The sequence below is a fragment of the Rhinolophus hipposideros genome (assembly GCF_964194185.1).
Source record: "Rhinolophus hipposideros genome assembly, chromosome: 15".
NCBI classification, from domain to species: domain Eukaryota; kingdom Metazoa; phylum Chordata; class Mammalia; order Chiroptera; family Rhinolophidae; genus Rhinolophus; species Rhinolophus hipposideros.
The window spans coordinates 67,871,741-67,899,295 of NC_138061.1; the positions used below are offsets into that span (position 1 = coordinate 67,871,741).

General features: G+C 38.2%; 1 protein-coding gene across 10 annotated transcripts in view; it reads right to left on the reverse strand.

Moving 5' to 3' along the window:
- Positions 1-27,555, reverse strand: part of ZNF248 (zinc finger protein 248) — a 27,996-nt gene continuing 441 nt past the window's right edge. The window contains exons 1-7 of one of the 10 annotated variants that reach the window (XM_081073874.1): positions 26,858-27,226; positions 26,043-26,144; positions 25,902-25,943; positions 24,093-24,144; positions 10,347-10,494; positions 9,959-10,054; positions 1-6,970 (exon numbers count right to left, since the gene is read on the reverse strand). In XM_081073874.1, the coding sequence (XP_080930000.1) occupies positions 5,484-6,970; positions 9,959-10,054; positions 10,347-10,380 (1,617 nt within the window). In that variant the 5' untranslated portion in view covers positions 10,381-10,494; positions 24,093-24,144; positions 25,902-25,943; positions 26,043-26,144; positions 26,858-27,226 and the 3' untranslated portion in view covers positions 1-5,483. Of the gene's footprint in view, positions 6,971-9,958; positions 10,055-10,346; positions 10,495-24,092; positions 24,145-25,901; positions 25,944-26,042; positions 26,521-26,857; positions 27,268-27,555 lie in introns of those variants that run through there. The other 9 variants (XM_081073872.1, XM_081073868.1, XM_081073873.1 and 6 more) reach the window with 9 other exon arrangements.

The window sequence follows — 27,555 nt, forward strand, 5'->3', positions numbered from 1 at the left end:
TATCACCATGATTTTCTCTCATGCAGATGTATTTTCTTAATATGGCTGCTGGTAGCAACAAGGACACAACCTACCTAGTCATTATGACTTCTCAATAAAAATATTCTAGGATGGGTTCTCATTGGTCTATTCTGTAACAAAAGATCATCCTTGGATCAGTACAAATGTGGAGACAGGAAGAGATGGTATCATCTGGGGTAAATACCAACTCTCTGTGCTCACAGGACTGATTATATTACTAGAACACAGAAAAGTTACATTGAGCAGACAAAAGCAATTGCCACTTCATAAAATTTAAGTACATAAGATTAGTGGACATTTGGTCCTGTCCAAAACATCCATTGAAAACATTTGGTCCACACCAGAATGTCTTGAAATTTGTCCTACCAAAAATAACTCATCAGCATATTTGGTCCTATAAAAAAAGTTCACACTTAGAAAAAAATATCCCTGGGTTCAAATAGGCCATAATATTTATTTATACTTTTGGTTTACAGGATTAATACATTAAAAAATACTATTATGTTTTATTGGTCCAATAATTGTGTTGTGGCTGTATTGCCAATAATGCTTCTTGCTTTGGTATGGTACATGGTAATGGCACATAGGGTTTGGTAGATGGGTCAAGGTTCAAATCTTGCAGAAGAGCAGGATTTAATTATGTGTAGTGAGGAAAAGTTCAACAGTTAGAAAAATGCACAGAGAGTAACAAGTCGAGGATGGGCTCTCATGATGCACAGCGCTGTTAATATGTCACTGGGCATTAGCTGGATTTGGCTGTGTAGGTCAACAAGGAGTTTAGTCAGATTATCTGGCTTGTTCAGGCGTGAGAAAGGGTATGGCTCTCCTACCACACAGAAGCTGGGTTTAATAGCTTCCATGAGGGTAGTACCAAGCATCTAATAAACCCTCTACAACTATCCCATTGTCTAGGTTTAATGTCTGATGTTTCCCTTGAATCGATGTTCTATAGAGGTATAATTGCAGTAGACTGCAAGAAGAGTCTGCCACGATTTAGAGAGGTTTTAGTGGGTGTGACTTCCACACTTACTGACAATTAGCGTGGTTGACTATGCTCCTGCCTGGTCCCTACCTATTGGCTGATCTAGCCCGGGCGAACCGGGTGTTGAATCTGTAAGACATTAGTAAGATCTCCCCTAGCAGTAAACCAGCGATCATTGGTCAGAAAGCTAGGAAAAAGAAAAAACACTTTTGTTGCTTGGCAATATGACATCTTTATTTACAAATTCTTAGCAAAATGTGGCAGAAATAGTATACTCACATAAAGAAAAGCCAATGTTACATTATAATGGTTTTTGGTGCCATTTCCATTCCTTTAACAGAGACAGCAGTAAAAGGTAGTGGTGCTGTGAAGATAGGAGAATCTGCAATGCTAGATGTACAAGTCAGGATTTGGATAACATTACAGTCATTTAAGATGGGAAAGGAAAACATCAACAGAACATTGGTATTGAAGGGAAGGGAAGGAAAAACCGTGAACAAGTTAAAACAACATGCATTAGAACCAAATGTAACACCATCATAGGTATCTCAAAGAACTTTCCATGATATTCATGATGAAGAGGTTCTGTTAATGCTACCAGACAGAAACTCATTAAAGGGGCAAGAATTCAAAATAGACATCAACCTCCAAACCTAACTTCATTGCACAGAATTGTAATTACAGGAGTATAAAGTGACCAAGTGCAGAGAACCACTTCTTATGCACAATTCTGGTGCTCAAAATGATGAAAGAATTCTTACTTGCACAACTTAGGACAATATTCAACATTGAAGTGCCAGTACCACATTATTCAATGATGGCACCAACACAGTTCACTAAGTTATTTACTGTGTACAGTGCAGTATTGGGTTATAGTAGGCCACTGATTTATGCCCTAACAGAAAGACGAGAAGACACTTAGATATGAATATAAACTTGCATCTGCACAGGAAAGAAATCTCATTAACCCTACTTCATTGTGCATGACAGATTTCAAGACTGTAAATATGAATGTGATTTGACTACCACCAAATGCATAAGGATGCTTGTTTCACAATTGCTGTGGTGGAAAATATCTTTTTTTGGGTCTAACACGAGTACATGACAACAGAACACAACACACATAACCGTATCCATGTTGTTGGGACTTCCACTTGTACCTTTGGAAGATGTAAATAAAACTCTTAAGTACACTGTGGAGACTGCAGAAAAAAATAAGATGACCGAATGGATTATGTTGAGAGAGGGTATGTCTGACGAAGGCGTAGCAGAGGCAGAAGACCAGAAGCTCCCAGATATCCACCAGAAACCTGCAATGTTTACAGATCAGTACTGAAGGGTGATTAAAGGACAAACACCACAGTGGAAGGCTGGCGAAGCAAATTTCAAAGCTGATGGTAGTGCATCATCCTTCCATTTGGAGATTTATTGAAGTGTTAAAAGATAAACAGCAAAGCAATAAACAAGTTATCACCCAGGTTCTTGATGGTCAGAATCAAATACAACCACCAACTTTACGATGATACTGAGAAATCAAATTTGTACAACAAAAATTGTTAACTGATACAAATATAAAGCCAATCATCAGGCTGATGTACACCTTAGAGCAACTGCTCATCGACTTAAGAGTAACTGTGCTGAACTTCATGACAAGGAAGAACAAGAATAAATGTGAAATCCCAAATTCGTCATGAATTACAATAAAATAATGTAAATAAAATTTTAATGAAGTTAACTGTTTCTATGAGTATTACTTCACAAATCAAGGACCAAATGTTTCAATGGATGTTTTATATAGGACAAAATACCAAAGACCTTTTGGTGTGGACCAAATGTCTCTGGATGTTTTGGACAGGACCAAATATCCTGCAAGGACATGGTAAAAATCCCAGATCAAGCCAACCAAAAAAAGGGTGAATTAATCAAACAGTGCAGGGGCAACTGGCACTGGCTATTCACTTGGAATAGTGAGCTGCGTACCTCATACCACACGTAACAAGAAACATCACAGATGGATGTATGCATAATGCAATTTTGCACGTCTACTTCACACGTCAAAGAGACACATCTGCCACAGTGCTCAATTCCAAAAGGAATTTACTAATGACACAATAGCACAGCAAAGCAGAAACACAACTCTCAACCAGTAGAATACATTTCTAATACTGAGCCTTTACATAGGAATTTACAGGAATAAAAAACATTGTGCTGCTTATTCTCCACTGGCTCCACCCAGAACTCCTCTGTGCCCACTTGGGCTCACCTGAAAATGGCATCTGTTTGGGTTCTCCAAAAGGAGGCACCAACAATTTGATGCCACAATTCCAGTGCTCACAATATCTCCTATGAGGTGGCCTCTCCTCCAAGACAGTAGCTCTCATTGGGCTCTGGTAACACTTGTTTCCATCTTTTGCCCCTTTAGAGTTTAGAATGGTAATAACTTCCGGGCGATGATAGTCTCTCAGTGCTTCAATATCCCTTGTTCCTGGCCCACACCTCTATAGTAAGTCTGCCATTAAAATCTTCTTGAATTCTGTTTTTCACCAGAACCATGGCTGATACAAAGACCCATCCCTATATTAACTTGTCAAAAGAAGTAATTCTCCCCCCAAATTGCTGTATAGAACGTCAACACTTAGAAAAGAATTTGTCTGTACCAGGGGGAATGCCTTCAGCTCTAAGTAATAAACAACTCTAAGAATAAACAAGAAATCTCCAATAAAATCATTAGAATAGAATCTCCATGATTAACTCAGACTTATCTGGATTTACCCCAAATCATCTGGGGAATGACAAAGACAAAACAGACCTCAGTGAGTGAGTCTCTTGGAACTGCTTATCAACACATTGCAAGGAAGCATAGGAAACAGGAAGAAAAAGGTGACAGAGAAAGTATATGGCCCTCTGTATGAAATACGAACACAGTTCTTGGATTACATACAACTCAGGTTACGCATATCATGCCTAGATACAGCAACGAAATACCAAGGGTCTTAAAGAGGCATTTCATTACACACCACTAGTTTTTATTTGTAGACAGCAGTATTACTGTTTATAATTGATGTTAACCTTTGTGAAATTTATGTATCATTGTTATTAACAGCATGTACAGTATTGACTGACCCATAAGCAGCTGAAAAACCTCAGGAAAATATCGTTTGACTTTTTAATGGAAGTGGTAGTTCAGTAATAATGGTCATACTCATTCATATATGCCAAAAAAGTCAGAGGAAAGGTAGGTGATGTGAAGTATAACATACTGGCCCCACTCTAAAGTGACTGAAGAACTGAAGAGACAAGAAGTACTGAAAATAGAATTGATACAGAGGTAATTAAAAAATCTCACAAAAACATATTTTGGCTTCTTTATTGAAGAGATAGGTCAGCAATAATGGACATAGACATATATTTATGTCAGGAAATAGGAGAAAGGGTATGCGGTTTGTACTTTAAAATTTCCCAATATATTTTCTTATACCCACAGTGGTGTGCTGGTAAATACTGGACAATAGGTTCACTGAGAAAATAAAAACCCTAAATGGTAGTTTGCCAATTTCCATGGTGTAAATACTCCCACTAAAGCCAAACTACCAAAATGATGGCACTGAATACAGAGCTGGGAAGAGAAGTACGGTAGCATACCATTATACAGTATTTTTTCCATGCAGATTCAATAATATAAGTAACCTTAACAACAAAAAAATAGCAAAATGTTATAAAATAATTAGGAAGTGATTGAGTATTGAATATTTATTACCTTTGTTTTTAATACAATTTTTAAATGACTGTGTTTAACAACTGACTCATGAAATTCCTGAAAATTGAACAATCAGCGGTACTCACAAGCCAGGAGCTTACTCTAGCACACCACTGTATGTGTATAAATATATTTACATGTACATATATAATTATGTCAGCCTATAAAGACACTGGTGGTGTTTACTGTGGGAAATATTAATATAGATCATAATACTTAACTAAGTGTTCATATTTTCTCTTCACAAGCATGTTGGGCTCTAATATACAAATCAAGCATACTTCAAATTTGTTATATTAGCATACTCACATAAGGCCTGCAAATATTAGAGACTCTTCACATAAATGTTTAATGCTGTTGTCATTCAGTATTTTTCAGCTTCAAATTACACTGTGACTGTTGGTATAAATAAATACTACCCATTACATTTACAATAAAATTTTGGTATCACATCTGGAATATGAAACTATACAACATTATTTCTAGATGAAGACTTTTACCACGTTACTTATATTAATGGATTTCCTCTCAGTACAAATTTTCTGTCAAAGTTTTAATTTTTCTTGAAAGCTTTCACACATTTAAAACATTAATAAGGTTTTATTCTAGTATAATCTGAAGTACAATGTCACTTTTTAGTAATTTGTGACATTCTTTGGGTTCACTAATCTCATTTAAAATTTTTTGTTAATGAATTTGAAAGGATAGATCAATTCTGAACATTCAGGATATTGAAAGAGTTTTCACCCTTGTGTGAATTCTCTGATGTTTAGTGAGTACTGACCTCTGACTAAAGGTTTTCCCACATCCATTACACTCATAGGGTTTCTCCCCTGTGTGAGTTCTCTGATGTTTAGTGAGAGCTGATTTCTCACAGAAGGTTTTTGCACACTCATTACATTTATAGGGTTTCTCTCCTGTGTGAGTTCTTTGATGTACAATGAGGTTTGACTTCACACAGAAGGATTTTCCACATTCATTACATATAAAGGGTTTCTCTCCTGTGTGTGTTCTCTGATGTACAGTTAGAGCTGACCTGTGGCAGAAAGATTTTCCACATGCATGACATTCATAGGGTTTCTCTCCTGTGTGAGTTCTCTGATGTTCAGTGAGGTTTGACTTCACACAGAATGTTTTTCCACACTGCTTACATTCATAAGGTTTTTCTCCTGTGTGTGTTCGCTGATGGTTGGTAAGGTGTGGTTTCTGACAAAAGGACTTCCCACATTCAGTACATTCATAGGGTTTCTCCCCTGTGTGTGTTCTCTGATGCTGAGTGAGGTTTGACTTCTCCCAGAACGTTTTCCCACAGTCAGAACATTCAAACGTTTTTTCTCCTGAGTGAGCTCTTCGAGGTTGGGTGAGATGTGACCTCTTGTTGAAATTTCCATTTTCCTTGTGCTCATAAGGTTTTCCCCCCATGTGCACTAGCTGATGTTTAAAGAGGGCTGACTTTATCCACGTTTTGTGACTTACTTTATATTCACGGGGAATCTTTCCTGCATAAGTTCCCTCATGGATAATCAAAGTTGAACTGTCACAGAAAATTTGCCCATATTCATTATATTCATAAGGATTCTCCCCCGTCAGAGCGCTCTGATGTCCCAATCTTAAATCCATATAGAAGGACTTCCCACAAATACTGCATTCATATGGTTCCATTTCCAAACGAGTTCTCTGAGATAAATTGAGCTTTAAACTTTGGATGAAGGTTCTCTGACATTCATTATAATTACAGAGTGTTTCTCCTATCTGTACTCTCTTGTTTGTGAAAAAGGCTGCCTCCTCATGGAAGCCTTGTCCATTTTCATTATATTCAAAAGGCTGGTCAAAAATCAGCTGAGTGAGATCTTGGCTATGGCTGAGGATATTCCTTTTTTGATTATAAGATTTCCCTCTAGTAGGAGTTTTCTCATGCCTAACATCAAGGAGCAATTTTTCATATACATTATATTCATCAGGCTTCTTTCCAGAATAGTTTTTATTAATAATTAAGCCTGAAATATTCTTCAAACTCGTTTCACATGAGTCACATATCTTATATGGAAAATTTCTTGAAGGAACACAGTCTGTACCCAGACCGAAAGTTTTCCTTACTCTATCACCACCATCTCTACTTAACGTTTTGTTGGTGGTGAAAGCAAGTTGCCAAAAATGTTCATCTTGATTTTCCTGGCTGCTCTCTATCAGGTTATCAACTTTCCAGTCTTCTAGAAATGAGAAAAATAACCACATCTAGTGAATCCAGTACATTTCTAATGGAATTGACTTTTATACAAATGCCCAATTACACTATCAATTATTTTGTTATAGGCTCAGTTTCCTAGTATGAACTAAATCCAAGTGTACATTTCCTTTACCCTTCCAGTTTGAGTGGAAAATACATGCTTCAGTGGAAACAAGGAAAGGAAACGGGCAATGACATGTAATACTTTTTAAATATAACCTTCAAAAGTAAACAGAAAAAGGAAAATTCAAAGCACAGGGAATTGGGGAGTGGCTGATTCAGAGACGGAAACTCAGAGAATGGGGTGAACCTAAAAAAGACATTGAATGCTGAATAAAGTGATAGTAATGATTAGCAGACAAGGGCTTTCAAAGGATGAACTATGTTTGGTAGAGAGAGCACAGTTTAGTCCTTATTCCCTAATATGTAGATTACTGGGGTAGGATTCCTACTAGAGTACCTTGACTCTACAAATCAACAGCAAACTAAAGTTCTGAAAATATCAGCTTTCTCAGGTTCAAAAGAATAGCCCTATAACCCAGGATCTAGATTTTGCTTTAATTTAATTCACAAGGAATAATTATTTTTCAAAATGCTTTATGAGGCAAGCTGGAGAAGGTGAAATAAATTCAAGATATGGTGTGCAAGCAACAGAGATAGGTAAAATAGGACCACAACGTAAGAGTCAATAAAAGAAGACTTTAATTTCATTTATTAATAAGGAACAACTTTGTCAGCCTAGTAAAAGACACAATGGATGCTTTAGGTAAAAAAACTAAAAACCATTTAGGAATTAGATCAAGCCAGGAATGAAGAAACACAGACATAGTTCTGGTTATAAGTGATATCAGTGAAAAGTGAGAAAATGAAGAGATGTAGGAGATCATCTCCAAAGGAAAACAACCAGAGGTATCTAAAGAGACTGGCAGGAGGGACTAACAGGTTTAGCTGAGCGACCCAGATCGTCACTTAAGGTGGTTAACAGGATATAGACTATCCCCACGGAACTTCTGGAAAACAGGCTGTCTGGTTTTCGTGTTGCGCAGTCTGTTTCTTGTCAGTCTCCTCTAATGATAAGATCTAATGGATTTACAGCCCTGTGAAAGTGTTATACCAGGACTACTTCTCTTCCAACCACTCTCTAGAAAAGGAGTCAGCAAATTATGCTTGCAAGGCAAAGGTCCTTGAACTAAGAATGTTTTTTACACCTTTAAAAAGAAAAAGATGGAAGAGGCAGTCGGAAACAGTGAAGAGGAGGAAGAAAGAGATGAAAGAAAGAGCAGCAGCTGTATCCGAAGACACATGTGGCTACTAAGCCGACACTAAGCCGAAAATATTTAGTATCTGGCCTTTTACAAAACATTTGCAGCATCTGATCTAGAAGGTGTTCTCCAGCCCACACCTCTGACACCACCTGAGGCTGACGCCTTTCAGATGGGTACCTCTGGTTCTGGACTCCATACTTGTATACATCCAACCTCCTATTCGATACAGTAGGCTAGGTTTTAAGTTATCTCAAGCTTCTTGAGTCCAAATGTCAATTTCTAGTAATGGCCCTATAATCTGTCCTCCCTGATTTTCTCTAGCTCAGTAAATGGTACCCTAATTCATCTTTTATGCTGGAGACAAATCACTAGAGTCGTGCTTGAGTCCTCTCTTTCTCTCACACTCTACATCCAATCCAACAGCAAATTCTCTTGCTCTCACTTTCCAGATTTCGGTACAAATCTGCCACTGCTCAGCACTTCCAAAAGAGCCTTAGCCACTATCCTGTCCCATCTGGAGCACCTCATAGCCTCCTAACTGGTACTCCCTCCTTGCTCATGCCTAAGTACCACCACCTGCCACAGTATACTCACTGCACAGAAGTCAGGCAGACCCTTTTAAATTGTAAATCAGATCTGATGTCTTAATCTGATTTACACTTACTAAAAAACCAAAACATGAAAAATAAGGCTTTCTCAAATCACCCCAAATAAAATTAACATATCTACCATGGTCCATGCTACTTATGACATCATCTCCTATCAATCTCCTCCACACCCACTTGTCTCCAGCCATGCTGGCCCCTTGCCATCCTTCAAACACTTTAAGAATGCATCTGTCTGAGGAGTTCAGCACCTGATATTCCTTCTGCCTGGAATACTCAGAATCCTCAGAGCCACACTTCTCACGTCATTAGAGTCTCACCTCTACTGAACTCATCAGAACGGCTTTCTCTGACTTGCTTACCAAAGAGCACATGCCATCAATCCTCATCCCTTTCCCACTGCTTTCACTCTCTTTACTCACCATCACCCAGCACTGTACATACACACACATATCTACACACACACACATGCACGCATGTTTTTTGTCCCTCACTATAATACACACTGATAGCAGGGATGTTATTCTTTTAATTATCTAAAAACCTAACTGGATCATAGTGAGTACTTATCGAAGTACTGTATGAAAACATACCAGCTAACAAAAGGTGTCCAAAGACAACAGAGGGAAGGTGGATAATTCTAAAAGATACACTAACCGTAAACACACAATGGGATTTATAGATGATGTAATACAGAATTGTACACCTGAAATCTGTGTAACTTTACTAACAATTATCTCCCCAATAAACTTTAATTAAAAAAAAAAGACGTATAACATAACAAAAATAAATAAATAAATAAATAAAAGATACACTAATCAAGAAAAATTATCTAAGATGAAGCCAACTGAGTTTGAATGACAGGTGTAGGTAAATCACTCTCAAAATGTCAAAGAACAAAGGAAAGCATTTATGAGGGAAAGTGACATATGGCGGAATGTGATTAAGGTCATGGAGGGATGTGGGGCACCTGTTGCTTAGTCACTTCCAAAAGTCTGGGGCTATAGAAAGAAATTTCTGAAAAATATTTGAAAGGTAAGAAACCCTAAACCAGATCTCATTTCCTCTGGCTTCCATCTGTCCGTGAACTCATGAACTCACCCAGGCGGCACTGGTTTGGGAATCCTTGTTCTAATATCCAGGGCTCTTCTCCTTGTTCTATCTTGATGATCACATCTGGTTTAGTAATACAATGCCCTGTTAAGACAAAATCGTACAACACTATGGCGAAATAGCCTGGCTTTAAGGACTCTGAAAAAAATGATAGGGAAGAAAGATACAGCTTCAGCTGTCCAAAGGATGTGCCCAAACGAACCAATACCTGAGGAGGTAAGAACACAGCATTCTTTATTAAAGGTGGCCAAAAGGAATCATTCATCTCAGGACCTTGAATCTCAAGTTTCAAATCAAAAAGCTCTACAGGGAGTTCATGTGTTTCATCAGCTGAGAAATGCATGGTACTGCTGGTCACATGGAAAAAAATTCTTACCTACTGCGACAAGGTGGTTGTAATTTTCCAGCATTACGTCTCTGTGTAGTATCTTCTGAGCAGGATCGAGCAGATACCACTCTTCCTGAGTGAAGTCCACACATACATCTTGGAATGACACCTGTTCCTGTAATGGTATATTCTTTTTCTATAGGAAGCAGTCAGAATAACACGATGAGGAAGAGATTTAAAAGAACTACTCTCTTTAGAGTTGACTAAAAATTGACACATAGGATACCTTCTTTCGTGCTATACTATGTAGGATGAAAGTACCTGTACAAATTGAGTTTCCACTAAGGGCCTGGAACTGTCCTGCTATAAATACTACTGTTGAAAACAAACCCAGTTCCTGTTCTTAAAGTGCTTATGACCAGATAAGGAGACATATACATTAATATTTATTAAATCAGACATTGCAGGAGCTAGCACTATACACAAAGTAGCCTGGGATTACCATGGAAATGGGGTTACCACAGACAAGTTAGTTCTTTCGTATTATCTTTTACATTATTAAGTTAACTTTCACTGAAGAAGTAAAACTTTCAGATGAATAGTGGCATTCAAATGGTGCAGACCCTGACCAAGCTCAATGTATAACTAACTGATTAATGTGAACAGCTCTGCATTCTACCTACCCAGAGAAAAGCATGAATCCTCTCCGCTAAAAGAAATCATTTCTAGAGCCTCTACCAATTTTTCTGTTGTTAAATATAATGTTTGGCATCCAATAAAAACCTTCATGTTCTGTGAAGGACCAAAAGAAAAAAATAGACAACAAAAGCAGACCCACATATTGGAACTGATAAATAAGAACTTCAAAATGAAATATGATGAACATGTTCAATGAAACATTAAAATATGAACAAAATAAATGAAAAGATGGGAGAAGTTCAACAGTATGTGTGTTGTGCAGAAAAGAAATAATAGAGCAAGACTGAGACTGTTAGCCTTTGAAAGGTCTGTCACAAGGGTGTCCCTTGGCTGGCACCTGGGATCTTGGATTTCAGGAGGATTCTCACCATTCCCTGATAAGAATGGTTCAATTAGCCTAAACTGCTTGTGTAAACAGTATGGTTTATGCTGCACATATGCATTCCTTCTGGAGTCTGGAATTTTATGTGCTAAGCAGAGAGCACCTATGTGACCAGCCCCTGATAAAAACCCTGAGCACTGAGTATCTGTTGAGCTTCCATGGCAGACATTTCACATACGTTGTCACAGCTCATTGCTAGAAGACTTATGTGTGTCCTGGGAGAAGGCTCTTAGAAGCCTGTGCTTGGTTTCCTCTGGTCTATGCCCCATATGCCTTTTCCCTCTGCTGATTTTGCTTTGGATCCTTCCACTTTAATAAGTCATAACCATAAGTACAACTACATGCTGAGTCATCCCAGTGAATTACTGAACCTGGGGATGGTCTTGGGGACTTCTGATACATGTGTATACATACATGTGCATATATGCATGTATACATACATACATAAAATGGGCATTCTAGAGCTAAAAATTCAACATATGAATTAAAAACTCATTACATAGGTTCAAAATCATACTAAAGAAAGAAGACACAATATGAAATATGTACACATATGCATCTAACAAGAGTATCTAAATGCGTACAGCAAAAACTGATAAAACTAAAAAGACAAACAGACAAATCTATTAATACAATCATAGTTGGAGACTTCACTTGTCTTTCAGTATTGAGAGATTAAGCAGACAGAAAATCAGTAAGTATACAGATGACCAGAACAGCACTATCAATTAACATGATCTAACTAACTCCATCCAAAATAATAAAATACACATAATGTCATTCATTCCAACTCACATGGAACATTCACCAAGATGAACATAGTCTAGCAACAAAATAAACCTTAATGAATTTAAAACAACAACAAATAATACAAAATACGTTCTCAGACCACAATGGAGTAAAATAGAAATCAATAAACAAGAGATAATTGGAAAATCTCCCAAATGCTTGAAAATAAAGCAACACATTTGACGTCATAAAAATGGCGGCATGAGGTGAGGATCCAGAAATCACCCCTGAAATTTACAAGTTGAACAACTGTAACTGCACAAAGGACTCCCTGCAAGCAGACAGGCAAGAAGAAGAGTCCAACCTGAATTCACCTAAAGGTGGGCAAACTGAGTGAGCAGAAAAGGAGGAAAAGCAGAAGTACAGAGACGGAGCCCTGTGAGTGCAGGACGCAGACCTGGCTCAGTGCTCCAACTCACTGCATTCCAGAACTACCGCAGCTGCAGGAGAGGAAAAAAATCGGATTGCTAGGGCTCTGCTTATGGCCCACAGGGCTGAGGGGGCAGCATATAACACGGCTGAACCCAACGCTCACAGCAGAGACCTTGGAGCAAAAACTGAAGGAAGAAGGCTGAAAACGGTGGTTTAAGCCCTCACTGCCACAGAGAAAGGAAGCCTTAGGCACTGGGACTAGCCGGCCCCTCCCGACCCTCCCAGAGCTCACCCTGCCCCTACCTGCCCAGTGCTAGAAGTGGAACAGTAGCAGTGTCAAAGCAAACGAACAGAATATTTGCAGTTCTGAGAACTGTGGACTGCAAACACAGATTCACAGCCCAACTAGTTCCGGCAAAGGGGAGGTAGCTTTGGAAGCATAACTGGCAGTGGTGGTGGTCGCCCCCATTGCTCTGGGACACCTCTCAACCCAAGCTTCCCCTATCCCCACCTATCTGGGCAGATCCCTGCAGGAGTAAACAGAACTGCTGAAACACACGCGCTCTGAATCCGGTGCAGGAAGAGATTTCAAACTTCAGAAGCTCTCCACATCCCCCCATGGTGGTAGCACCCTATGACCCAGATGAACTGTTCATAGAGGAGAAGCCCAACTTCCAGGGAATCCTCCCATTGTGTGAGAAGCTGGAATAGTGCAGAAAAAACATAGGACTACAGTGTCAGAGAGAATAAAAGGCTGCAGTCGGACAGAAAATAAGACATTATACCAACATCTACAGGAAAACAAAAGAAAGACCTCTTTCTATCAACCTGTTGCACACTCACTCCTGTAGATGTCTAGGAAGAGAAATAATAAATCAGTAATTGCCATGAATAACCAAGGCAACAAGACAACTCAGAAGGAAAGTGAAGAGTCTACAGAAAAGGACGTTAAAGATATGGAAATATGTGACTTAAATGAAAGAGAATTCAAGATCGTAGTTATTTAAAAAAACTCAACAAGATGCAAGAAAACAGACAGGCAGTTTCATGAATTCAGAAACACAATCAAAGAACAACATGAACATTTTACAAAAGAGATGGAAATTTTTAAAAAGAACCAAATATAATTTCTGGAGATTAAGAACTCAATAAAAGAAATGAAGACTGAAATAGCCAGCTTAAGTAGTAGAGTGGACCAGATGGAGGAAAGAATCAGTGACATCAAAGACAGACACCTGGAAATGACACAGATGGAAGAAAAAAGAGACTTATACTTAAAAGAAATAAAAGAACTCTACAAGAACTTTCTGACTCCATCAGAAAGAGCAATATAAGAATAATGGGCATACCAGAAAAAGAAGAAAGAGAGAAGGGAACAGAGAGTATATTCAAACAAATATACTTCCAAAAACTTCCGAAACTTGTGGAAAGAACTGGATCTTCGAATCCAAGAAGCAAATAACACCTAATTACCCCAACCCTAACAGGCCTTCTCCAAGGCACATTATATTGAAGCTGTCAAAAATTAACGACAAAGAAAGAATCCTCAAGGCACTCAGGGAAAAGAAGATGGTAACCTACAAAGGAAAGCCCATTAGATTATCATCAGATTTTTCAGCAGGACAGGAACTTTACAAGCCAGCAGGGAGTTGGATCAAATATTCAAACTATTGAAAGAGAGAAATTATGAACGAAGAATAATATATCCAGCAAAGATATCCTTTAGATATGAAGGAGGAATAAAGACCTTTCCAGACATACAGAAGCTGAGGGAATTTTCTAACACACGACTTGCATTACAAGAAATACTGAAGGAGGCTATTCGACCAGCATAAATAGGGATAATTTGTGACAACCAAAACATAAAAGGTGGGCGAGTAAAGGCCTGAACTGGAATATGGGAATGGGGAAAGTAAGCATGCTGAAGAAAACAGAACACTCTAAATATGAAACTTTCTTTTACATAAAGTTAATGATAACCATTCGAGAAAAATCCAGAACTGAAATATGTAACGTAATAAAGAAAGACACACAGGGAAAAATCATAGAATACCACCACAAAGAACAGACAACAACAAAAAGGCAAAGAAACAATGGAGACACACAGTCTTACCAGAAAACCAAAGATAGAATGATAGGAAATCCTCACATTTCAATAATCACCCTAAGTATAAATGGACTGAGCTCACCAATAAAAAGGCACAAAGTAGCAGATTGGATCAAAAAACTAAACTCAACCATATGCTGCCTCCAAGGACAAACATAGACTCAAAGTGAAAGAGTAGAAATTGACACTCCTAGCAAACGGTATCCAGAGAAAATCGGATATACCCATACTGATATAAGATGAAACACACTTCAGGATAAAAAAAAAAAGAGGCAAAGATGGACATTTCATAATGATAAAGGGGACTATACAACAAGAAGACATAACAGTCATCAATATTTATGGCCACAATCAGTGAGTACCAAAATATACCAAGCAACTACTAAGAGAACTAAAAGGAAAAATTGATTAAAACTCAACTATAGTAGGGGACCTAAATACATCATTGACAGCTATGGATAGATCATCCAACAGAAAATAATGAAATAGCAGCCTTATATGACACATTAGATAAATGGACATAATTTAAATTTATAGAGCACTTCATCCTAGAACATCAGACTATGCATGTTTTTTCTAGTGTACATGGAACATTCTGAAGGATATGAGAATTCTCAAGGATATTCTCAAGGATAGACCATATATTGGGACATAAAATCAGCCTCAGCAAATTTAAGAAGATTGAAATCATACCAAGCATATTCTCTGATCACAAGGCTTTGAAACTGGACATCAACTGCAAACAGAAATATGGAAAAACTACACACACGTGGAGATTAAACAACATACTTTTAAAGAACGATCGGGTCAGAGAAGAAATAAGAGGTGAGATAAAAGATACATAGAAACAAATGAGAATGAAAATACATCCTACCAAAATTTTTGGGATGCAGTGAAAGCAGATTTAAGAGGGAAATTTATTATCATGACAGGCCTATCTCCAGTAAGAAGAAAAATCCCAGATAAGTAACCTCATGTTACACCTTAAAGAACTAGAAAAAGAAGAACAAATGAAACCCAAGGTCAGCAAAACAAAGTAAATAACAATCATCAGAGAACTAAATGAAATAGAGAACAAAAAGACAATAGAAAAAATTAATGTGACAAAGAGCTGGTTCTTTGACAAGATTAATAAAATTGACAAACCCTTGACTACATTCACTAAGATAAAAAGAAGAAGACACTAATAAAATCAGAAATGAAAAACAGTAAATTATAACAGATGACACAGAAAGACAAAGGATCATCCAAGAATACTATGAAGAACTATATACCACCAAATTCAAAAACCTAGAAGAAATGGACAAGTTCTCAGAAACATATAGCCTTCCTAGGCTGAACCATGAAGAACTGGAAAATCTAAACAGACAGATCACCAGTAACGAAATTGAATCAGTCATCCAAAACCTTCCCAAAAGCAAAAGTCCGGGACCAGATGGCTTCACTAGTCAATTCTACCAAACCTTCAAAGAGGATCTAATACCAATCCTGGTGAAACTCTTCCAAAATATTGAAGAAGAGATAGTACTCCCTAACTCATTTTATGAGGCCAACATTACCCTGATACCAAAACCTGATAAGGGCAACACAAAAAAAGAGAACTACAGACCAATATCTCTGATGAATACAGATGCAAAAATCCTAAACAAAATTCTAGCAAATCAAATGCAACAATGTGTTAAAGAGATTATTCATCACGACCAAGTGGGGTTCATCCCAGGGGCACAAGGATGGTTCAACACATGCAAATCCATCAATGTGATACATCACATAATCAAAATAAAGGACAAAAATCATATGATTATATCAATTGATGCAGAAAAAGCATTTCACAAGATACAACATCCATTTATGATTAAAACACTTAATAAAATTGGTATAGAAGGAAAATACCTTAGCATAATAAAGCCATCTATGACAAGCCCTCAGCTAAACTCACAATTAACAGTGAAAAACTGAAGCCCTTTGCTCTACGTTCAGGAACATGACAGGACTGTCCCCTATCACCTCTGCTTTTCAATACAGTGTTCGAAGTCCTCGCCAGAGTAATCAGGCAAGAAAAAGTAATAAAAGCATCCAAATTGGGAATGAAGAAGTTAAATTGTCACTCTTTGCAGATGACATGATGCTATATATAGAAAACCCTAAAGACTCCATCAAAAAGCTATTAGAAACAATCAACGAATACAGTAAAGTTGCCGGCTACAAAATCAACATACAAAACTCCATTGCATTCCTGTATACTAACAATGAAATCTCAGAAAAAGAAATTTAAAAAACAATTGCTGTTGCAATTGCAGCAAAAAGAATAAAATACCTAGGAGTAAACTAACCAAGGATGTGAAAAAACTATATGCTGAAAACTATAAGATATTTTTAAAAGAAATTGAAGCAGACACAAAGAAATGGAAAGACATTCCGTGCTCATGCATTGAAAGAATCAACATAGTTAAAATGGCCATATTACCCAAAGCAATACACAGATTTAATGCAATCCCCATCAAAATCCCAATGACATTTTTTTAAAGAAATAGAACAAAAATATCATCAGATTTGTTTGGAACCACAAAAGACACCGAATAGCCAAAGCAATCTTAAGAAAAAAGAACAATACTGGAGGTATCGCACTCCCTGACTTTAGCTTGTACTACAGGGCTACAATAATCAAAACAGCAAGGTATTGGCAGAAAAACAGACAAGTAGACCAATGGAATAGAACTGAGAACCCAGAATTAAAACCACATAAATGTGAACAGATAATTCTTGACAAAGAAGCAAAAAACATACAATGGAGGAAACACAGCCTCTTCAATAAATGGTGCTGGGAGAATTGGATAGCCACGTGGAAGAGAATGAAACTGGACTGCTATCTGTCACCATTAACTCAAAATGGATCAAAGACCTAAGCATAAGATTTGAAACAATAAACTGCATAGAAGAAAACATAGGTACTAAACTTATGGACCTTGGTTTCAAAGAACATTTTATGAATTTGTCTCCAAAGGCAAGGGCAGTAAAAGCTAAAATAAATGAATAGGACTATATCAAACTTAAAAGCTTCTGCACAGCAACAGAAACCATCAACAAAATAAAGAGGAAACCCACTGAATGGGAGAAGATTTTTGCAAACATTTTTGCAAACAACGCCTCCAATAAGGGGCTAGTATCCAAAATATACAAGGAACTCACACAACTCAACGAAAAACAAACAACCCAACTGAGAAATGGGCAGTGGATCTGAAGAGACATTTCTCCAAAGACGACATACAAATGGCAAACAGACATGAAAAAATGCTCGACACCACTAATCAACAGAGAAATGCAAATAAAAACCATAATGCGCTATCACCTCAACCCAGTCAGAATGGCTATCATCAACAAGACAAACAGTAACAAGTGTTGGAGAGGCTATGGAGAAAAAGGAACCTTCATACACTGTTGGTGGGAATGCAGACTGGTACAGCCATTATGGAAGGCAGTGTGGAGGTTCCTCAAAACATTATGAATAGAATTACCATATGACCCAGCAATCCCTCTCCTGGGTATCTACCCCAAAAATCTGAAATCATTGATACATAAAGACATGTGTGTTCCAATGTTCATTGCAACTTTGTTTACGGTGGCCAAGACATGGAAACAACCAAAATGTCCTTCGATAGATGAATGGATAAAGAAGTTGTGGTATATACACACAATGGAATACAATTCGGCGGTAAAGAAAGATGAAATCGTATCATTTGTGACAACATGGATGGATCTTGAGATTATAATGTTGTAAAATAAGTCAGACAGAAAAAGCAGAGAACCCTATGATTTCACTGATATGTGGTATATAAAACTGAAAACAACAAAAGAAAACAAACAAATGAAGGAATGAAAATCATAGACATAGACAATAGTTTAGGAGTTACCAGAGGGTAAAGGAGGAGGGGGGCTCTAGAAGAGGGTAAACGGGGTGTAATATATGGTGATGGAACCAGAACTGATTCTGGGTGGTGAACACACAATGTGTGTAGATAATGTATTACAGAATTGTACACCTGAATTCTATGTAACTTTACTAACAATTGTCACCCCAATAAACTGTAATTTAAGAATAAAAAAGAAAAAGGGCCAGTCCGGTGGTACAGGTGGTTAGAAAGCCATGCTCCTAACCCCAGGGTCACTGGTGGATTCCTACATGGGCCAGTGAACTGTCCCCTCTATAGCTAAGATCCTGAACAACAGCTCTACTTGGAGCTGGGCTGCAGTAAATAACCATAGGTTGGCGTGAGCTGCCATGGGCTGCCGTGAGCTGCTGCAGGCTGCTGAGTCCTGCCATGATTGGCCAGTGGCAAGCATGAGCCGCTGTCAGCTGGCAGCAGGCCCAAGACGCCGTGAACTGCTTTGAGTGGCCCACCAACCACCAGGGACTGACTGCTTGGGGGGGGAGGGGCCTGTAGGTAGGGACGGGGGAGCGCAAGGCTCATAACACCAGCATTTGCCAGGGAGCTGTGTCCTGCACAACTAGACTGAGAAAGAATGGCTTGAACCAGAGGTGGGGTTAGGCAGGACAGTGGGGAAGCTTATAAATAACCAACAGATCAAAGAAGAAATCTCAAAAGAAAGTTTAATATATTTTAAATGAATACACCACTTGTCAAAATTTGTGTGAAATCAGTACATAAAGTGAGACTTATAACATCAAATACACATATTAAAAAAAAGATTTCAAACTGGTAACCTAAGCTTCCATTTTAGTAAGCGAGAGGAAAAAGGCAAATTAAGCCTAAAGCAAGCAACAATAAAGGAAACAATAAAAATTAGAATAAGTCAATGAAATGAAAAAATAGAGGGGAAAAAAATCAGTAAAACCAAAAGCTGCTTCTTTGAAAAGATCAAGAAAATTAAGAAACCTCCAGACTGTCTCACCAAAAAAAAAAGAGCAAAGAAACAAACTGGAATCTCAGAAATGAAGGACACCACTGATTCTAAAGCACACTAAAACAATAATAAGAGATTACAAATAATTCTATTCCTGAAAAGTCGAAAACTTAGACGAAATGGACCAATTCTTTAAAAGACAGCCAAACAATTCATACAAGAAGAAACAAATAACCTGAAAAGACCTATAGCTGTTAAAACATTTGAATCAATAATTAAACACTTCCAAAATAGAAAACCCCAACCCCAGATGGTGTCACTAGTGAGTTCTACTAAACATTTAAGGAAAAAGTATTACCAATTCTCCACAATTACCTCCAGTAAAAACACTTTCATACTCATTACATAAGGCCCACATTATCTTAATACCAAAACCAGATTAAGACATTATGAGAAAACAAAAGACCAGTATCTCTCATTAACATAGATGCAAAAATCTTCAGATATTGGCAACTGAAATCTGACAATGTAAAAGAAAATTATAAACCACAACCAAGTGGAATTTACTCCAGCTATGGAAGGCTAGGTCAACATTTTGAAAACTCAATCAATATAATCCAGCACATCAATAGGACAAAGAAGAAAAATACATGATCGTCATATCAATTGATAAAGAAAAAGCAAAAGCTTTTGACAAAATCCTACAGCCATTCATGATAGCAAACTACAAATAGAGGGGAACTTTCTCAGCTTGATGAACACCATCTCTAAAAACCCAGAGCTAACATCACATTTTAATGTCTAGCCTCTTTCCCCAAGCGCAGGAGCAGGGTAAGGATGTCCTATCTTGACACTCTTACTTAATTTTGTACTACAGTTAAGACCAAAACAAAAACAAAGAAACAAAAAACAGATAAAAAAAAGGTATATGTGTGGAAAGGAAAAATAAAACTGTCTTTATTTTTTATTTGAAGTCAACTGTCTAGAAGAAAAATCCGAAGAAGCTACAAAACAAAACAAAACATAACAAAAAAACCTCTAGGAAGATATAAACAAATGTAGAAACACTGTAGGATACAAGGTCAACATAAAAAAGTCAACTATTTTCCTATACAGAATAAACAACTGGAATATCAAAATTTTGAATGAAAGTAAAAAATACCATTTACAATAGCACACACACACAAAAGTATTAAAGTATAAATATAACACAATATATACAAGGATTTGCAGAAAAACACAAAATTGATGGAAGAAATCAAAGATCTAAATAAACGGAGATATTCCGTATTCATCAATCAGAAGACTCAATATTGTTAAGATGTCAATTCTTTCCAGCTTGATCTATAAATTCAATGCAATTCAAGTAAAAATCCCAGCTGTTGTGGAGATATTGACAAAATGATTCTGAAGTTTATAGAGAAAGGTAAAGGATCTAGAATAGCCAACATAATGTGGAAAAAGTAGATTCACATGACCTGATTTCAAGACTTTCCATAAAGCTACAAGGAACCAAGACTGTGTTCCTAATGAAAGAGGCACACAGATCAATGGAACAGAATAATGGGTCCAGGAACAGATCCACCAAAATACAGTCAACATATTTGTGACAAAGGCACAAAGGCAATTAAATGAAGGTAAAAAGTCTTTCAATAAATGGTGCTTGAACTGGACATCTGTGGAGGGGGAAAAAAAAAAAGCCTTGACTCAGACTTTACACCTTACATAAATATTAAGTAAAAGTGAATCACAGACCTAAATGTAAAGTGCTAAACTAAAACTTCTAGAAGAAAACATAGAACATAGAACATAACAGGAAAAAAAATCTACGTAATCTTGGATTTAGTGATGAGTTTTTAGATACAACAGAAAAAGCACATTACATAAAAAAAAAAAAACACATGGGTTTGGTTTTTTAAAAATAAAATCTGCTCTGCAAAAGACATTGCTAAGAAAATGACAGAACAAGCCACTGAACAGGAGAAAATATTTGCAATACATGTATCTAATAAAGAAGCTGCACCCAAAATATGCAAAAGAACTCAAGTGTCAATAGGAAACAAACGACCCAATTGAAAAATGGGCAAAAGATCTGAACAAACATGTCACCAAAGATATATGGGGAGCAAATAAACATCTGAACAGATGATCAACATCATCTATCACAAGGGAAATGCGAATTAAAACAAAAATGAGATACCTTGACACATTTATTAGAATGGTTAAATCCAAAACAATGATAATATTGTCATGCGAGGCGGCCTGCGGGACCTCTGGTCCCGCTCCCCACATAAGAATGCAGGATATGGCTAGGTCAAAAAGGAACACCCACAGAGCCATAGATAGGGAAGTCATACCACTCAGTATATTCTCGCAGGCGGGCCAGGCAAGACACACAGAGCAGGATCCACACCATCTGCAGTCGCCATTCACTTTCTCTGCCTGCCAACCAACCAACCAATCAACGCAGCCCCGCAGTTACATCAGTAGCCAATTGGCTAACTGGTACAGCCGACGGCCAACCAATCACAGTCGATGGTCATTCACCACCCGAGTCAGCACCTCCCCACTCTAGGCTAAGAGCCTGGAAACTGCTCTCTGGAACTCTGTCCCCACAACATCAATTTCAGTTCCAGATGCAAAACGACAGTTCTGATTCAGCACCTTTGTAAAACAGTTTGGCAGTTTCTCAGAAAGTCAAACATAGTCTTAAAACACGATCCAGCAATTTCACACCTTAGGTGTTTGAAAACATGTCCATGCAAAAACCTACATGTGAATGTTTCTAGCAGCTTAATTCACAATGGCCAAACACTGAAAGAGAAGAAAAGCCTTTAGCTTAATGACTCTGAAATCACTTATACATGTATGCTGAAATCGAACAATTAAGTAAATGAAATATGGGTGGTGGTCGCCAGATTCTCAGTGCTAAGAGTGCGAGATTACGGACAAATAAGGGAGACGGCTAAATAGAATGATGCATGTGGTAATGATCACAGCAGTAGACATCAGTATGAAGTAACACTTAATATGGATACCGATGGTTACACACTGAAATATTTAGGTATGTGTATATACATGAGATAGTATACACACATATTCCTTGATCAGTCACCTAAGAGGGTCTACAAGCAATGACATACCAGTAGCAACAGGTACACCTAAACTTCTAATCTTGGTTTCTAATACCATGCTGTCTAATACCAGAGAGTAAGAAAGTATTCAAACAAAAACACAGTAATGGGCATGTCAAAAGGACATAGGAACCAACTAAAAATCCTCTTAATTAACAAAGCTGGAACAATGTGAACAGCAAAATGAACAAGGCAATATTGGACTATAACCAAAGTATAAAATACTTAGTTCAACTGATACAATAAATTAATTAATAAATAGGAGAAAAGAGACAAATCTGTGCAGAATTCCTAATAATTTATGTGGATACTCCACCATGAAGGAAGTGTAGCATAACTCCTATAAACAAGAATATAAATGATGCCACTTTAAAGTGGAGCTGGAGCTGCCTTGTCAGAGGAACTGCCTTGCAGGTCTTGTGGAATATTAAAACAAAACAAAATAACCTATGGACTACACTGGGCCTAAGCAACCTTGTTTCCCAAAGAACTGTTTGCAAAGATAACAAGAGCAGTTATTATGACTACTGGACTGAAAACTAAAAACACCATTAAGAATTACTATCACTGTTATGTTATCTGCACCAATAAAATGCCTTCCTCTTATTGATGCAACTGTTCCCCTTCCCTTTCTCATAAATACCCATGACCGTTGTCTCCTAATTACAACATTATTTGGGCTTCTGCCTGAATTAATGATTCCTGAATAACTATGCTTATTGATATTAATAAATGCTGGTTGTCGCTCACTTTGAAAGACCTTTTTATTTTTAAAACTCCCCACTTCCTACCAAACAGTATGAAAACGAAGAAAAAAAGAGTAACTTTACAGTGGAGAAACTTGACCAAAAACCTCAGCCAGGTGATCAATAATGATACATCAACTTGGTAAGTCAAGTCAGAGCTTTTACCCTTGATTTAACGTGACCAAATGACACTTTACCTCGGTGGTCTTCCTTCAAGAAACCCATAACCCCAGTCTAATCACAAGAACAGCAGACAATTCCCAATTAAGGGGAATTCTACAAAACACCTGAGTTATACTCCTCAAAGCTATCAACGTCATCCAAAACAAGGAGAGTCTCAGAAACTGTCACAGCCAGCAGGAGCCTAAGGAGACATGACGACTAAGTGAAATGTGGCACCCTAAATCACAATGTCTGCACAGGGAAAAACAGCATGAGCAATTATCAAGACAAACAACAATACCACAAAATAAGTCTGTAACTCATAAAAGACAAGCATTAGTATCCCTAATATACAAAGAGCTAACTAGACACTAAAAAACAGTCAGAAACCTAGGTGCACAATGGGCAAAAGATATGAACAGATAAGATAGTTCACTGAAATAGAAATACAAGACACCTTTTAGCTACATGAAAAAATATTCTGCCTCACTCACAGTTAAGAAAATTGCAGGTGCAACTACATAAAATACCACTTTTTACCTATCAGTTGATGAAAGTCCAAAAGTTGAACCACATTATCTATGGAGAATAGCTGTGGAGAAACAAAGCACTCTCATGTAGTGTCAAGGAAATACAAATGATACTACAATCCCACAAGACTCATCAAGTTTATCAACTGTATTTACCCTTTGATCTGGCAATCCCACTTCTGGGAATTTATCTGATAGAATACATCTACATGTACAAGGTTATTCACTAAAACATGGCTTGTAGTATCAAAAGATTGGAAACAGTTAACTACTTAAATAAACTATGGAGAATCCACAATTAAATTACTATGCAGTTATAACACAGAAAGCAGCAGCGAACTATGTTGTTCCAGAGAGATCTCTGGGATACCCTACAAAAAGAAGTGAAAAAAAAAGCAAAAAAAATAATGGGAAATCATGTATAGACTCAGTATTCAAAGTGTGGCTCCTTTAGCAGCAGAATCAGCTTTATTTGGTAGCTTATTAGAAATGCAGAATCCAGAGCCCCACCCAGTTCTACCACATCAAAATCGACATTTTAACAAAATGCCTGTGATGTACAGGTGCATCTAAATTTGAGAAGAATTAAGGATAATGGATTCCCTTTTAAAGAAAGAGGAGGCATACAAGAATGTGCACACATATTTTCTTTTAACTGAATGAACACTGGGAAGACAAACAAGAAACTAGAAATAGTGGATACCAATAGTAGGGGACCATACACTCCAGTTGGTCTAGGTCTGTCCCAATATGTGCCAGTTGTCCTAGCATAATTGTTTGCAGAACATCTTTCACTCTCAGTTTAAGTGTCTCAGTTTAGATGATAAATAAATGTCAAAGTATCTAGAGGGAGCATCAGGTACACAGAGAATGGGAGTGTGAGTTTTTATTTACTATCTTTTATATCACTTTTTAAACCATGTTAATATATTACCAATTCAAAAATATTTTATTAAAATAAAAGACAATACTGGTCAGGAAAAATACGTAGACTGAGTAAAGCAACGGGCCAAGGACGGAGAAGCAGTGGATACGCAATAAACCCAGGTATAAACAATGTCTGGAGCAAAAGGAATAGCTATTTCAGGAGGCGTAGAAAGGAATTCTGCCAGAAAAGGATGGCTAGGAGGACAGTGTCATACAGAACAACAAAGGAGACTTTCAAAACAAAGAGACTATGGATAAAAGTGTCAAATGCTGCAGAAAGGTCAAATAAGACAAAAACTGGATTTGGTGGCCTTTTCTAGAATAGCTTCTAGTTAGCAATGAAGGAGCAAGACTGCATTTATTAGGTTGAAATGTAAATGAGAAATGCAGAAACGAAAGTCAGAGCTGTCTATTCCTCCAGCCAGAAATACAAATGAGCTGACACAAACATTTATGGGGAGTTATTCTGAGGATATAAAGTCCCTCCATTCTGCCAGATCTTCAAGGTTTTATTCCTGAATCAAGAAGGCACATGAGAGAGCTGTCTACTCAAACCTCACTGTTTGGTCCCCTGAAAAATATATGCATTGAGTTCTGCTTTGGCACCATGCTGTTTCTACCAAGAAACGAATATAGGCAATATAATGCATTTATTTCAGTGTTGTTATCAGAAAGATCAGAGAAAATTTTACAATAACTTGGATAACTGTAAAATTAAACATTTTACATCTAATTTTGCCAACTGTGCTACTTTGGATTTGTTATTCTTGCTACATTTCCCTTAATGTAAAGTTTTGTCTATTTCTACTTTTTCATTTTAAAAATACGAACCCTTACATACTTTTAAAACCCCATTTGAAAACAAGTAGGAATACATAAACAAAAGACTCACCTGAGATTTGTTCATTTTCCGCTCTTGGTGCAGGAGGGAGTGCTGAGGGAGAAGGAAGGAAGAAGGAAGTCAGGAGAACCTGGCCTGCCTTGCAGTTTCTGGATTCACCTGCCTACACAACTCCATACACAAGATACTTACATGTCCATGTGTGGCTCCAAAATATGTTGAGCTTAGACATGACACTTTTCACAGAGTGTATGTAAACATTTGTTTCTTTTTGATTTATTACCAATTTAGGTTCTGTGACACAAAAATTAAAAACACGAGATGAGTTTAACATAGAACAGTAATCTAAAGAAGGAAACACTGTGGATTTGTTAAAACTGATGTTGCAGAGAAAATAAACCCTCAAGCCATATTGTTTATCTATTTACCTGCTAACACCATTAATCCCTTGAGGTCAGATAATCCAAGAAACCTCTGAAAAAAGGGATGGGGATGTTTAAGATAAATTTTTTAATGTCTGTTCCAACCTGCTAACAATTTTCAAAAGGATCCTTTAATAGGAAACTAACTGATTTAACAGTGACAAAATAGGCAGTGGCTCAGACTCTGCAGAGCCAACTTTTAATCTTGGTTTTGCCACTAACAAGTTGCATGACCTTCTCGGATTCCTTTTTTTTTCATCTTTCAAATAAGGTGAAACCAGATAATCTAAAAAGGACCTGCCTGCACTCCCATCCTGTGTCTGTAAGTCCAGGAGAGTGGGAACCTCAGCATCTGTCCACATGCCATCAACAATGGGACACTGTTTGAGGGCAGCGCACCTCCATTACGAGTGAACATTGTGAGCCAAGAATGAGGGGAGCTGGGGATGTTCAGGAAGGAGTAATGACAGAATTTCCTCAGCTGTGGCTAGTGAGTCTGTCATCCCCGACAATACCCTCACAAACTCTCCACAAAGAGATGACATTGCCTGTGTAGCCTGTGTCCACCCCTCAGCTCCAGCTCACCTCTCTTAAATTTGTCCCAGACCTTCCTCGTCACACAGCCTTCGATGGCTTCAGGATACTGCCGCAATTATACGTAACAAATAACAAATGAAGACAAAATAAATAATAACTTGGGATCTGGAGAATGTTGGAGCCAGGAGTGGGCCTCGGTAGCTGGCGACACCAGCCCTTTCCCTCTTCCTTTTCGCCAATGGGTTAACTAGGAAATGGAGGCCCTAGCGACTCGTCCAAGTCCCTCCAGCCGCACGCATTGTATACAAAACAAAGCAATACAACAGCAGCTAACAAAACGTGAGTGCTCCGAACACGACGCTGCCACGCTCCGTGACAACCGCCTTTTACAGTGAAGGGACCTGAGTCCCACGCTGGCTCTCCGGCCGGAGCAAGGCACTTCCCACCAACCCTCGCGCGGAGCGCCCGGACCCTGCCCGCCGGCCCAGCGCGCACGCCACGCGTCGCGCACGCGTACTCGTTCTTTCCCGCAGCCTTCCGAGCGGGCCCAGCGCACACGTCGCGCACGCTCACTCCCCATCGCGGCTACACGGCGGCGCCGCCCGTTCAGCGCAGCGAAGCCCGCGTCCCACGCCAGACCTCGGCCCACGTAGACAGAGAAGCCCCCGCCCGCCGTCCCCTCAGCTCCGCAGGTGTCGCAGACGCCTGGGGTACCGCGAAGTCCGCGGGACTCCTACGCACCCCCG